Source organism: Accipiter gentilis, chromosome 7 (assembly GCF_929443795.1).
Source record: "Accipiter gentilis chromosome 7, bAccGen1.1, whole genome shotgun sequence".
NCBI classification, from domain to species: Eukaryota; Metazoa; Chordata; class Aves; order Accipitriformes; family Accipitridae; genus Astur; species Astur gentilis.
The window spans coordinates 33572472-33585351 of NC_064886.1; the positions used below are offsets into that span (position 1 = coordinate 33572472).

The 12880-nt window shown below is 36.8% G+C and overlaps 2 protein-coding genes across 2 annotated transcripts in view; one reads left to right on the forward strand and one right to left on the reverse strand.

Moving 5' to 3' along the window:
• Positions 1 to 12880, forward strand: part of SS18L2 (SS18 like 2) — a 191577-nt gene that overhangs the window by 147623 nt on the left and 31074 nt on the right. The window lies entirely within an intron of this gene.
• LOC126041341 (transcription initiation factor TFIID subunit 4-like) overlaps positions 1 to 12880 on the reverse strand; it is a 149817-nt gene that overhangs the window by 134863 nt on the left and 2074 nt on the right. Inside the window, exon 2 of the mRNA XM_049806869.1 lies at positions 9760 to 9932. Within this exon, the coding sequence (XP_049662826.1) occupies positions 9760 to 9932 (173 nt within the window). The remainder of the gene's footprint in view (positions 1 to 9759; positions 9933 to 12880) is intronic.

Consider the following 12880-nt stretch of genomic DNA (forward strand, 5'->3'; position numbering starts at 1 on the left):
GTGAGGAGCTGCTGGAAGCTTCCACTATGTCCGATAGAGCCAATACCAGCCGGCTCTAAGACAGACCTGCTGCCGGCCAAGGCTGAGCCCATCAGCGATGGTGGTAGCACCTCTGGGATAATGTATTTAAGAAGGGGGTAAAAAAAACCTGCACAACTGCAGCTGAAGAGAGGAGTGAGAAGATGTGAGAGAAACAACCCTGCAGACCCCCAGGTCAGTGAAGAAGGAGGGGGAGGAGATGCTCCAGGCGCCGGAGCAGATTCCCCTGCAGCCTGTGGTGAAGACCCTGGTGAGGCAGGCTGTCCCCCCTGCAGCCCAGGGAGGTCCACGGTGGAGCAGATATCCACCTGCAGCCTGGGGAGAGAGGACCCCACACAGGAGCAGGTGGATGCCCCCGAAGGAGGCTGTGACCCCTTGGGAAGCCTGTACTGGAGCAGGCTCCTGGCAGGACCTGTGGCCCCATGGAGAGAGGAGCTCACGCTGGAGCAGGTCTTCTGGCAGGACTTGTGACCCCATGGGGGACCCACGCTGGAGCAGCCTGTGCCTGAAGGACTGCAGCCCGGGGAAGGGACCCACGCTGGAGGAATGGAAGAGCGCGAGGAGTCCTCCCCCTGAGGAGGAAGGAGCGGCAGAGGCAATGTGTGATGAACCGACCCCAACTCCCATTCCCCATCCCCCTGCGCTGCTGGCAGGGAGGAGGTAAAGAAAATTGGGAGTAAAGTTAAGCCCAGGATAGAAGGGAGGGGTAGGGAAAAGGTGTTTTTAAGATTTGGTTTTATTTCTCATTGACCTACTCTGATTTGATGGGTAATAAATTAAATTCATTTTCCCCAAGTCGAGTCTATTTTGCCTACGACGATAATTGGTGAGCGATCTCTCCCTGTCCTTATCTCAACCCATGAGCCTTTCGTTATATTTTCTCTTCCCTGTCCAGCTGTGGGGGGAGTGATAGAGCAGCTTTGGTGGGTGCCTGGCATCCAGCCAAGGTCAACCGACCACATCATTTTAGAGTAACTAATTTATACAAACCTTTCTTATAGGCATGGCTGGTAGCCCTACCTACTATTAATGTATCATAACACTCCCGATTACCAAACTCTGTTTTCTGATACTTAAAATTCTGTCAAACCTCTGAAGAGTTCATGAAGAAACTTCACATGCCTATTGACTGCCTCTCAATTCTTTTGGTTATGGTTCATCTGGAACATGCACTCAAACGTCAGATGCAGAGCAATTTGTATGTCAGGGATTTGATTTTTTTCACTCTGGTAAAAATACAGCCAAATTGAGCCCAAGTACTAACCCTTTAAAAACTTGACATTTGCCCACAATCGCAGAAAATTACTTAAGGCAGAATCTCTAACAAGTCAGCCAACAGAGGCAGAACCTTCACTGCCACCACAGCATCACTGGAGTCAAGCATTGGAACCCAAACCAGGGAGACACTGCTGTGTTCCTCATATTCATGACATCCCTTTTGGGTTCATGAACTAGAAGAACAATAGAGGAGGAAGACACAGGACTGGGAGCAATTAGACAAGACATGTAGAGGAGCCTGGGGCCACCAAAGTCCAAAACCCCTACCTCCGGAGTCTCAGCATCCTGTTGGTGTAAGAAAATACCTATATAATCCATTATCAAAATATTTTCTCATTCTCTGGTGAAGAGGCTAGTCCATCTATACTCTAGGATTCATCCAAAGAATCTAGTGGATAAAAAGCAGCTGAATTTTGGCACTACAATTAGATTCTAACCCTGCCTCAATCGCTCTGAGCTTGTGATGCATGTGAATATAGATAATCTATTGTAATCAATACTCTTACACCACGTATTTATGAGTGCCCAACCTGAAATGTGGGGTTTATGACCAGGAGCGGTCATGGCCGCAACTGAAGACAATGAAGTCAAACGGAACACAAAAAATTAACCAGTATTTTTAATTTTATATTTTAGAGACAATTACGCTCTGTTTTCTACTTATAAAAAGAGGCTAATAATCCCCTTAACTGCATTGTTGAGAAAGTTGTTATAGGGATAAGCTTCACAAAAAAAACCTGCTTGGTTATTAAGTCCCACTTCAGAAGGGGGCTTAGATAGTGTGTAGCAAATAAGCCTGAAGCAACCCACTGAACAATGGAGAAAAAATATTACATAATTCTTCATTAATTAAGACTGTCCAGCCTACACACTGTAGAAATTAAAAATAACAGTAGTATCTGGTCATGCAGCATAATGCATATGCACACGGGAGCCACTATTAGATTGCTCAGGAACCTTCTTTATAGCATTTCCTAATTTTTGCATGTTTAATTTTACAGCCTTACTAATGTTTAAGTGTTTTCTAAAAAGTTTTAAAAGATATGTTAATGCTATGAAAATGTAAACAGTAGAATTTTTAAGTGGTGAGAACTTATTATCTGCTTATACAGAAAAGATTCACTCACCATGAAGGAAAGGAAGGAAAAGGTTTTTGTGGTTAAAGCACAGTCAAGACCACACATTTTCTACTTTCTCTGACCTTCCAAACTATCTGCCCTGCTAACACAAATGTCTTCTCCAGAATATTGCACAAGAAGCCCCAAAACGGTCTATACAAAAGCAATAGTATAGAATAGCTTATTTGATAATAATGGTAATGCACCTCAAGCAACAACAAAGATTTATCAATTTGCTTAAAATTTCTGCAAAAAGTAAAACATGTCAGAAAAGCACTAAGGGTATGAAAAACAGTTTAAAAAAAAAAAAAAAAAAAGGACAAGAGAGATCAATAAACAAGAAAAAAGATTACCAAAACTAAAAAACAACATAAAATATAAACACTGCTGAAAAAACAGGCATAGCATATTATCAGAACTATCTGAGATTTGAAAGGCTCTGCTTTAGCAAGAACAGCAGCTTGTGAAACGTCAGCCAAGTTTAGAGCTGCTCTCAACATCACACGTGATGGCAAAGACTAAGCTGCTGCTGCCTGCATTGAGCATATTTCATAGCAAAAATGTAGCCACTTCCAAAGCAGATGATTCAGCACTTTTCGCAAGTTCAAAAGACATTGTTTTTTCATTTTAAAGAAGGATGGTAAAGTGAAACTTAACAGAAAGTGAGTATCAAAACATAGAAAACAAATCAATAAAGTTTATATCATGAACCTGAAATTCTGAAGAGTATAAGTTAGAAAAATGCCTAAAGCAAGAAAAAACAAAGTTAGAATTGTAATTTTCTTAAAAATACATAGATATATATTGATCGGACTATTTATGCAATGAAAACAAAATTCAAGTGATTGGTAACCATATTTGTAGCAGAAGAATTGTTAAGTAGCCCACTTATGTGCCTAAATATTTGGACTCAACCATCAAACTTTACAGGTAATTTTACACTACCTTTTCTGATCATTAAAAATATACAGAGCAACTTAATACTGGAAAACACATCCTGAATCAAGCTTGAAACAAAAACATTAGTAAACTCTAAGACCAAATCCATCTTCAGCAGCTGCCTCATGAAAATTCCAATATATACCTGATTTGAAAGTTCCAAGAACAGATACTCCGTAATAAAATATTACGGGCGAGGCTAACATTGGTCTTCCCTGTATGATACTCACTTTAGATCCTTGGTGTACAGCAGCACTTTAATTTTGTAACTAATATAAAATAATTTTAAAAATACTTTAAAATAAGTAATTTATTTTTTGCTTTTTGGTTATGAATGTAAACCCAACTGGGTATTAAGACACTGAAAACCTGCAAACAAAATCTGCATCATAAGTATGAAAAGCCATAAACAGTACAAATGAAAAATGCTGATAAAAAAAGCGCAGCAAAGAAAAACTAGATGGCAGCACATACCTATTTTTCATAATTTCACAAGTATAAGCTTCAAAACAAGATACAGGGGCAAAAATTTAATGCAATCCAAACAATCAGTTTTAAAAGACTTCTGAGTCTACTTATTATCTCTGAAGAATATAGGAATGCATGAAAATCCATGCTTATGTATTCTTGTATTACAAGCAGGTCAAATAACAAAATTTTATAAGATCAACCAAAGTTCCATCAAATTATAGCTTGTTTCCTTACAATTCTGTACCTTAACTAAGATCCTATAGCAGATAAATTTTTGGCAACATTAATAATTTTTTAATGTTCAGCTAAAATTAATGTGAATCAAAAACTAAAAAGGAAACTAAAATCATGAGGAAAGAGAAAATTGTTCACCCAAAATTACACACAGTTAACTCAAACCAATGTTTGCTTTAAACATCCAAATCTTTTTTTATTTCATTAAATATGTTTTTTCAAACAAGCACATTATCACTGAAAAAGCATTCACAGTACAACAAAATTGTATTTCCTAATGCATCAAAAGATTTATAAAATAATAGTCATGGAAGACTGAGTACTTCCATGTAAAACATGAGATACCAATTTAAAAAAGGCAAGCTTCTCGCAGCTGCACCACTAAGATCAATTTATATTCACAATATGAAAAATGTTTTGGTTTTATATATCTGAATATTTTGCAATGATTTTTGCCTTTAAAAAAACAAAGCATAGTTAGCTGTAGTTAATATCCCCCCATCACAGTCCTATACAATCTTATAATTGGACCTATACTAAAACTATTATACGGTACAATTCTACCTATTCATGCTTTTCTTGAATATTTTACTTAAAGAAACCAGTAAGACTGTAAATGTAAAAGATCATTAAAATATCAAGTACATCTTCCTATTACAGGTTCTTCTCTCAATTACTGCTTTCTCTGTACTATTCTGTTATTTTCGGATTCTGATTCTTTTGACTGAATCCATTTCAGTACTTCTAACTCTGTGCTTCAGACATAATCCATCATTTTGGGACACATGCCCATGCTCCAGAGACTTTGAGCTTGGCATCAAACTTATCAGAACTGAGACCCTTCCTACAAGGTACTTGCTTATCCCAATTAGCCAGTTTTCCAGAATTCCACTAGGAATTAAAACAAACAGATTGTATTCCCATTTTACACAGCAGCAATTGAGACAAGCATAACTAAATGTCTAATCAAAGATTACCCCACCTAAGAGTCAAGAAGAACCCGTCTTCCTTTCAAAATGGATTTGCCTATCTTCTTCCAAGAACCTAATGCGAAATTGTTCCCAAAGCTGTACTACATTTGCTTACATCCTCTACTCCTAAAAGCTACAAAAAATGAGATAAAGGTATTACAAACAATAGAAGTCAAACAACTTAAATAGCAAAGCCAAGCACTTGAAATTTAAGAAACGTCAGATAGTCTGCTGTGCAGCACCAATTCTGTGCCTTGATTGCCATTGCCTAGCTGAAGCTTTTATCTTAGCGCATTTATCATGCAAAGACCTTAATTCACTGCACGTGTACAGAAGAGATTAATGTAGGATGAATGGGAAGTTATGTATCTTAATCTTTCTGAACTTTTGTGTTTCACACTGCAATCAAAATATACCTTTTTTTTAAACTTGGGAAGGGAAGAGGGATGGCTGTATCAATTCCCTACAAAGGTAAATACTACTGTATACAAACATTTGACTTCTGAACCTTCAGCAATGAAACATGTAAGGATAAAGCCACTGTCTTTAAGGAAAGCATTATCCTAAGCCCATATACCAAATCCTAAGGGAAACCAGACTACAGTTTTTCTATTTCAGCAGCTTCCATTGTTCCTAGAGAAAGGTGTCTCCTTCCTCACACACTGTCCTGGATATAAGCTCGGCTGTGGAAGCTAGAGGAATTTTCATGGGAAACCTGATTTTTTTCCTCCCAAACAGCTGTAAGAAGATGTAGGAAATGATGGCCCTTGGATACGGGAAAAAAAAATCTCACTGTATTATGGGGCTGCAGAAGTAGTTTAGAATCTGGACAGCTCTGTATGTATCAAGTCATTCTAATTTAAGAACATTTAAAACATTGCTTTGTTTTCTCCTCCTCCTTTTTTGAGAGTGAAGGAGGAATTACCTTAGTTGTCAAGCTGAGAGATTCAAAGAGCTTTCAAATTTAGATGAACACTTTGATAATTTTTCAGAAAATGTTACTTGTAATTTTTTAAAAAATTAATTCATAATTCATCTTATATTCTCCAGTTATCACTCTCAACACTTCTTAATGAGTTGCCAAAACTAACTGTCAGCTTTTGCAATTTCTTTGGCATGTTATTTAATAACCTGTGTTTTACATCTAACTACATAGCTCATAATACACTTTCTTAACACAGTAATTATTTACAGCGTATATACAAATTAACACTGAAAACAACCACTTTGCTGAGTAACTTGTGACACTAGTCACTGCCTAGAAATTAGGACAATCTGAACAAAAACAACCATAATGCCTATGAAGCCTGAAAGTTATGCCTTTTTCTGATATGTTCTTCATAGTAAGATACTATTTCCTAGAATACTTACGGCAGACTGCAAATTTCCACCCGCATAGACTTTCTACGTAGGTAAAAGCAGAGTAAAACACAAACTCCCTGACTGAAGTACATTGCTAAACTCTACACATTTAAAGCACCCTGCATTTTAATCCAAATAAAGCTATCTTAAAATAACTGAATACAAACACAATAGTAAATTTGAGCTCTGCACAATAAAATAACAATCAATTCCACTAACATATCGGAGAGAGAGGTATTTGATGTTCTAGAGGTTAAAACTGCATAGCCTGCAATGTTCATCAATCTTGCAAACTATTTTGCAGGACTCAAGCAATTAAAGTTTATGTTGTCTGTCCTGAGCTAATGGCACACACAATTTTTCTGCGTTTCAGTCACAGTGGAGACTAGGACTCTTGAATATTACACTTTATAGAGACAGAAACATAAGACACTATTTTCCATACATTGTAAATTTCTACTGAAAATTTTAATTCACACAATTTAGCTTTCTGACACATCAGAATTTGATTCTGCAAGAAAAAAGCTTAATGATAAACTCACTGAAAAAAATTTTTTCAAGACACACAATTTTCTGTATTATAGAATTTGATCCCTTTTCTTGATTAATCATAATGACTACTCAAACAAATAACTGACCATTCTAAAACCTTAGCATAATATTTGTCATTAGAAACTTCCTCCAGAAAGCCAATGAATACTCTCTGGTTATAAACCATCTACCTAATCAAATAAAAGTCTAGTGTCTAGTTCTGGTATGATAAACCTTTAGAATTTAAACCTTTACAACCTGGTTTTAAAAGGCTGTCAACCATCACTTTTAAAGTACACTCTAAGGTCAGAGATATATAAAACATAAGCACTGTCAAAATGAAAGAAGAGTCTGCAGATCACATGCAGAGTCATAGAAGTTCAATGTAAATTTCCCAAGGACAGTATTATTTCTCACCCTTGTTAATTATAACAAATAAAGAAATGATGCAGTATAGTTTGGCCAGCTACCAGAACAATCTGTCAACAGAGATGAATCCTGACAAGCTAAAATACCATGATTCTAATCCCGCTATGCTAAAATAATCAAACTTTTGCATCCTGTAAGACATTCATCATTCATAAGGCCTTGCTGGTTTCCTCTATTCTCAACCAGCTTATTAGCACTAACAAGTGTAAAAAAAATACCTATAATGCAGTGGGGTATTTATCTGGGCAGAACCCTGCACAAAAACAATTACATCTTTCTAATACCTGAACTCTTTCAGATTTTATATATCTCTACAAACACATGAACATTCAATATCCTCACAGGTTTATATTTATATAAATCCAGCAAGTCAGATTATACTCTTTCTGCAACCTTAACTGCTTCATATAACTAAAGAACAGCTGCCTCTGGCCAACATGATCAACCCCCAACATTTGCTGTGCACACATCTGAAGGTTGACTTTGGAATCCAAACTCCAGTCTTCTAATAAAGACTGAACACACACAGCCAAGCAGTCGGGTCTACATTTTTGTATGCTTCCTAAGATTCCATGTATAATAAAGATGTATTCCTCAAATGTTTTCAAACTGCAGACAATTTGTTAATATTTAATTTCCTATAAACGCTCCCACTCTGAATTTTAATTCTTCATGCTGGCCACAGCAATTAAGTTACATGAAAACTAGCAGCATGAAACAAACAGCTAAAACTAACTCATTTTAACAGACTGAGATCATATTCTTGGTACAGTCCCGTCCCACCCCACAATTTCTGTTTCGCATTTATGCTATGCACTTGTCTCAAGATCCACTGCTAGAATGTGCGCTATACAGTCCTTTGTAGTCACTGCTAAAGAACTGGTTGTACTTAAAAAGAAAGCCCCAAACAACCAAAAACAAACATACAAACTCAAAAAAACTTGTCTGGATTTTTGCTGTCATCAAACTAGTAATAAAAAAAAAATCTCGAAATTAACACAGGCTTCTCTCTGTGTTTATTTTTCCTGACATACATTTATTTTTGAAGGCTTCTACAAGTCTTCTTATCCTTCCAGATATCACGAATTTAAACATTACATAGCTGCCTTCTGTGAATACTTCTTTTACAAATTCCATCCAATACAGCACTTACCTGTTTTCTAAGAGCATAAAGCTCTTCAAGTGTTTCCAGGCTTTTACTTATGTCTTTCCTGAGATACAATCCATTGAGCTACAATATTCCTAGTGACACTCGTTTCTAAGCCTTACTTTCTAGTTGGCTACTCTGTGTTTTAGATCGCCTCACATTATTAATTTATTTTCAATTCTCCAATTTTATTCTGGCTTCCTTCGCTTCTGAAAAGTGTATCATGGTTTTCAGTTTTGAATTAATTATGTTTTAGACTATAACTACAGTGTAATGCACAAAGCATATAATGGGACAGCAATCAAATGGTAAACATCAGGAAATACATGTTTAAGTTATTTCAGGCAACCTATACAACAATCAATTAAAAAAATTACAAAGGCACCCTATTCATCAGTTTCTACTCAGAATTACTTACCACTTCTGCAAACGCAGACCTTAGGCAAAACTACCTTAAACTCTGCCTATTGTTATTATGGCACAGCTGCCCTGTACTAACATCCAAAGATGTTTGCCTCTACATTTTAATAAGGTAGTTCAGCTCTAGCCCCAAATGGCCCAAAGCTAAAGAGCCTCCCTACAAAACTTTAAACCAGTGCAGCCTACCAAGTAATTTAAAACACAATACATCTTCACCCTTGAAAATAAACCAGTTCTGAGTTGAAATAAACACCCTCCACTGAAGAGTGTGGGGTAGGAAAGCATGCCATCCTACCAATCCATGTAAAAAAGGAAATGTAGTCACGACACAGACAAATCTAAGTGTAGACAGATCACGCCCAGAGGTAAATCAAAGGAATCAAACCTTTCTTTTGAATAAAGTATATTAGAAAAAGCTAATTATTGCAAATCCTTGCATTGAATGTGCTTGGCTTTTTCTTTTCTCATTTCTTATGAAATCTAGCTATCCCGTGCATCCATTCAGCATGCTGGGATATCACAATGCTTCCGCTTCAGAGGAACAAGAGGCACTTACTGAACCAGTCCAAACTAAGTTCTGGCTAAGACTGAGCCTTCTAGCCCCCAACGATCTCACAGTCTGAACTAGGTCTTGAGAGATTTTTTTCTGAAATACAAAAAAAAATTCCTAGGCCTCAGAAAATAAACTGCATTTGAACAAGTACTTCCTGTTTTCATGGGAAAAAAGGGGAGGAAAGCATATTTGCAAAAACATATAAGCTAATAATGTGTAAGACAGAGGCAAACGTAACGCACAAAAGTGAAATCAAGCCAGACGTACCTGAGCTGTTGATAGGCGAAAAACAGGGCCAGTTGTGGGCACTGAAAGTCTAGGCGAAATGCTGGCAGGACCCTGTCCCTGTGTTTGTACTTGAGCCTGCATTTGAGCCTGGGCTAGAGCCTGCTGAGGCACCATTACAAGCTGTCCAGCATCCGTCCGCACCAAGACCATACCTAATGAGAACAAAGTAACAATAACTAAAAAATAATATGAAGAATAATATATAAAGAATATCTAACTACGGAATACAGAATAAAATTAATGTTTAGCTCTGTATGTTTTTCTTTATGCTGCATTTTTTTTTTATTCTGGTGTAACATGAGATTTTGTTTCAAAGAAGAAAAGGAACCCCTACTAGCAGACAAAAACTAACACCTAGTTCAATTTGGAATTCCAATAACTGCAGTTTATGGGTAACAGTGATGAAAAAGATGATCACTTGAGTGTATAGGCACATAGCGACTTTCAGCAGCCTAGCTAGGGTCAGCAGAATAAAATTAGAAAGAAATATTCATTAGAAGTAAACTATAACAACAATCCAGTAGCTAAGAACAGAATTCAGTATGAACATACCAGGGACAATGACACGAGAGCTTTACTAAAACAACAGCTTTAGGGGATGTGTACATGCAAACATTACGCCAGACACGTTTCCGAGTATACAATATTTGGGATTTAGTTAATCATCAAGCATTAACACATGAATTTATTTGTTACCCACCATCACCGTATTGGGAGGCACTACCTGTGGTTTAGACATCGTCAAATGCAGAGAACCAACACAACCGCTCCTCAGCACAAAATGACAGAAGTGCAGATATTTTAGGAAAACACCAAAGGAATTGTTTTAAAATTAACAGAGTACTTGGCAAGTGTTTTCTAACACTTCCTGGAAGTAAATGATAATATTTTCAGACTGTTTTCTAGTAACACATTTCACAAATAGAGGCCTTCTACACAACAGAGCCAGTGCCATCAAGTTTTGCTGCAAGTTTTCCACAATCAGCAGGTCAGAAAAGGGGAGACGAGGGCTAAGAAGGTCCCTGGATCACCTGGAGCTTCACACTTAAAGATCACTGCAAAGCATGTAATGTGCTTCCTCTAGCTCTCTCAGAACTAAGAAGCTGTTGCCCAGCCAGATTATTTAAAAAGAAATTCCAAGTTAGTTCCAGAATACATTTTAATCATTTAACCTAGATAAGATATAATGGGTCTGTAAACAGAAAAACATCTTGCCTGCAACTACTGAAGAACCAAAAAATAAGAATCTAGGAAGTCACTTTTATTCTGCTGATAACAGACTCAGTAGACATTTTTTTCTACAACTTACCTCTATGTGCAACTTGCTTCATATATATTTTTTAACATGTAAAGGGAAAATGAAGAAGGTAAAAGCATACATCCACTTCTAATTATTAACTTCCCAGAAAAAAACCACACCTCAGTAAAGGGACATGGTTTGCAACATACCATGAGGATGAAGAAATCTGAACAGTATTGTAGCAACTAACAAATTTTAGAAGTAACCTATACCAGGAAAGTCTTTCTTTCAGTCTCTGACACAGAAACACAAATCCCAATCCTGGCATGAACATGTGAGTGAACATCAGCACCAATAAAAGCCCTCACTCACGTAGTCTTAGGTGCTTCCAGCCAACCTTCACTGCTAAAAGCACAAACAGAAGGCAAATTTCTGCCACTACAAACTAAAGATTTGTGGAAATCAAGCTTTAAGGTAAAAGGCATAGAGAGTGACAGCAAGGACCACATCCAAAAGCCATGATCACAGCCCTCTTTCAAAGCCCAGAGGGTAATTTTTAAGAGAGAAGTTGAAAGAAACCCATAAAAACTCTTTTAAAAGATATCTTTTAAGGTCCATTAGCCATTTAAGCACCAAACCTCACAGCCTGTATTTGTAGCAAATTCTGTAAGCAGATGATGTATTTGGTATATACCATTCTTAAACTATCTGGACACACAAATACATTGCCAACAGGCTAAACAGGTGTCAGTTCTCTGATTATGTTGTGAGCCTTGTATAAAAATCCTCATAGGAAAATGGCTACCATGCATTAAAAAATACACGTTCTATTTGCGTTACACGGACTCACAGGTGTGTTATTAATTTATCTTCCAATTTTCTGAAACTAATTCTGAATTTAGAAGAATTTAATAGAAAGGACAAATTAATTGCAACACACGCCACACAACTTCATTAAAAGTTGCAGACATAATTGCTACTATAAATGCATAAATGTTCATGTATTAATGTTATGTTTTAATTCGGTTTGAAGGACTTGGAATTTCTTTTACTGAGCAGTATGTACAGGTTAAATTACGAGATTAATTTTTTCCTTACTGTCAGCCACGTAAAGATGAAATACACAACTTACAAATGTTACATGCTAAAATAACCTACTCTCAAAACCTGATTCTAAGTTTCTGCTTTAAACAGAAGTTTACAATACAGGAGTTTCAAAATTAATTATAAATGATCCACCAATTTGAAGAGTAAAAAGTCAAAAATAACATCGTCTTTTCTGAATAACTTCACTTTAGAACATACTCTCTTCATGTTTATGCAAATTTAATGGATTTCAAACTACCTTGTAATAAAATCAAATTACAGCTTTCCACGGGTATTATTTCCATAACATTTTCTGCATCTTGGACCAGCTTGCTTTCAAGGGCTCTGTTTTGCCTCTTCTCTTTGAAAATTAAGTAGCAGAACAAAGTATTGACACAAGAAACTTCAGAAAGAGTATGCAAAGTTATGATACACATTATCACGTGTGTATAGCGATTATAAAACAGATTAACAATGGGAAATCAAAGGCTAAAGGCACTAATATAGTCTGAATAGCAACCTCTTACCTGTTTCAAATTAGTTAGGGCTTCCTGAAACCACTGAGGTTTTTATGTTTGGAGCATTAGAATCTGGAGCAGGACTTTCATGAACCATAGCCAAATACCCAGCTACTGGAAGTTCACTTAGAAGCAAGCTTCTACACCATCGGATTTTTGCTCCACTTAGCCAATATCAAACATTGTAAGAAACACGGTGGAAGAAGTTATATGTCAGACTACATCAACAGCTCCGCATATTATCATGCTATTAATA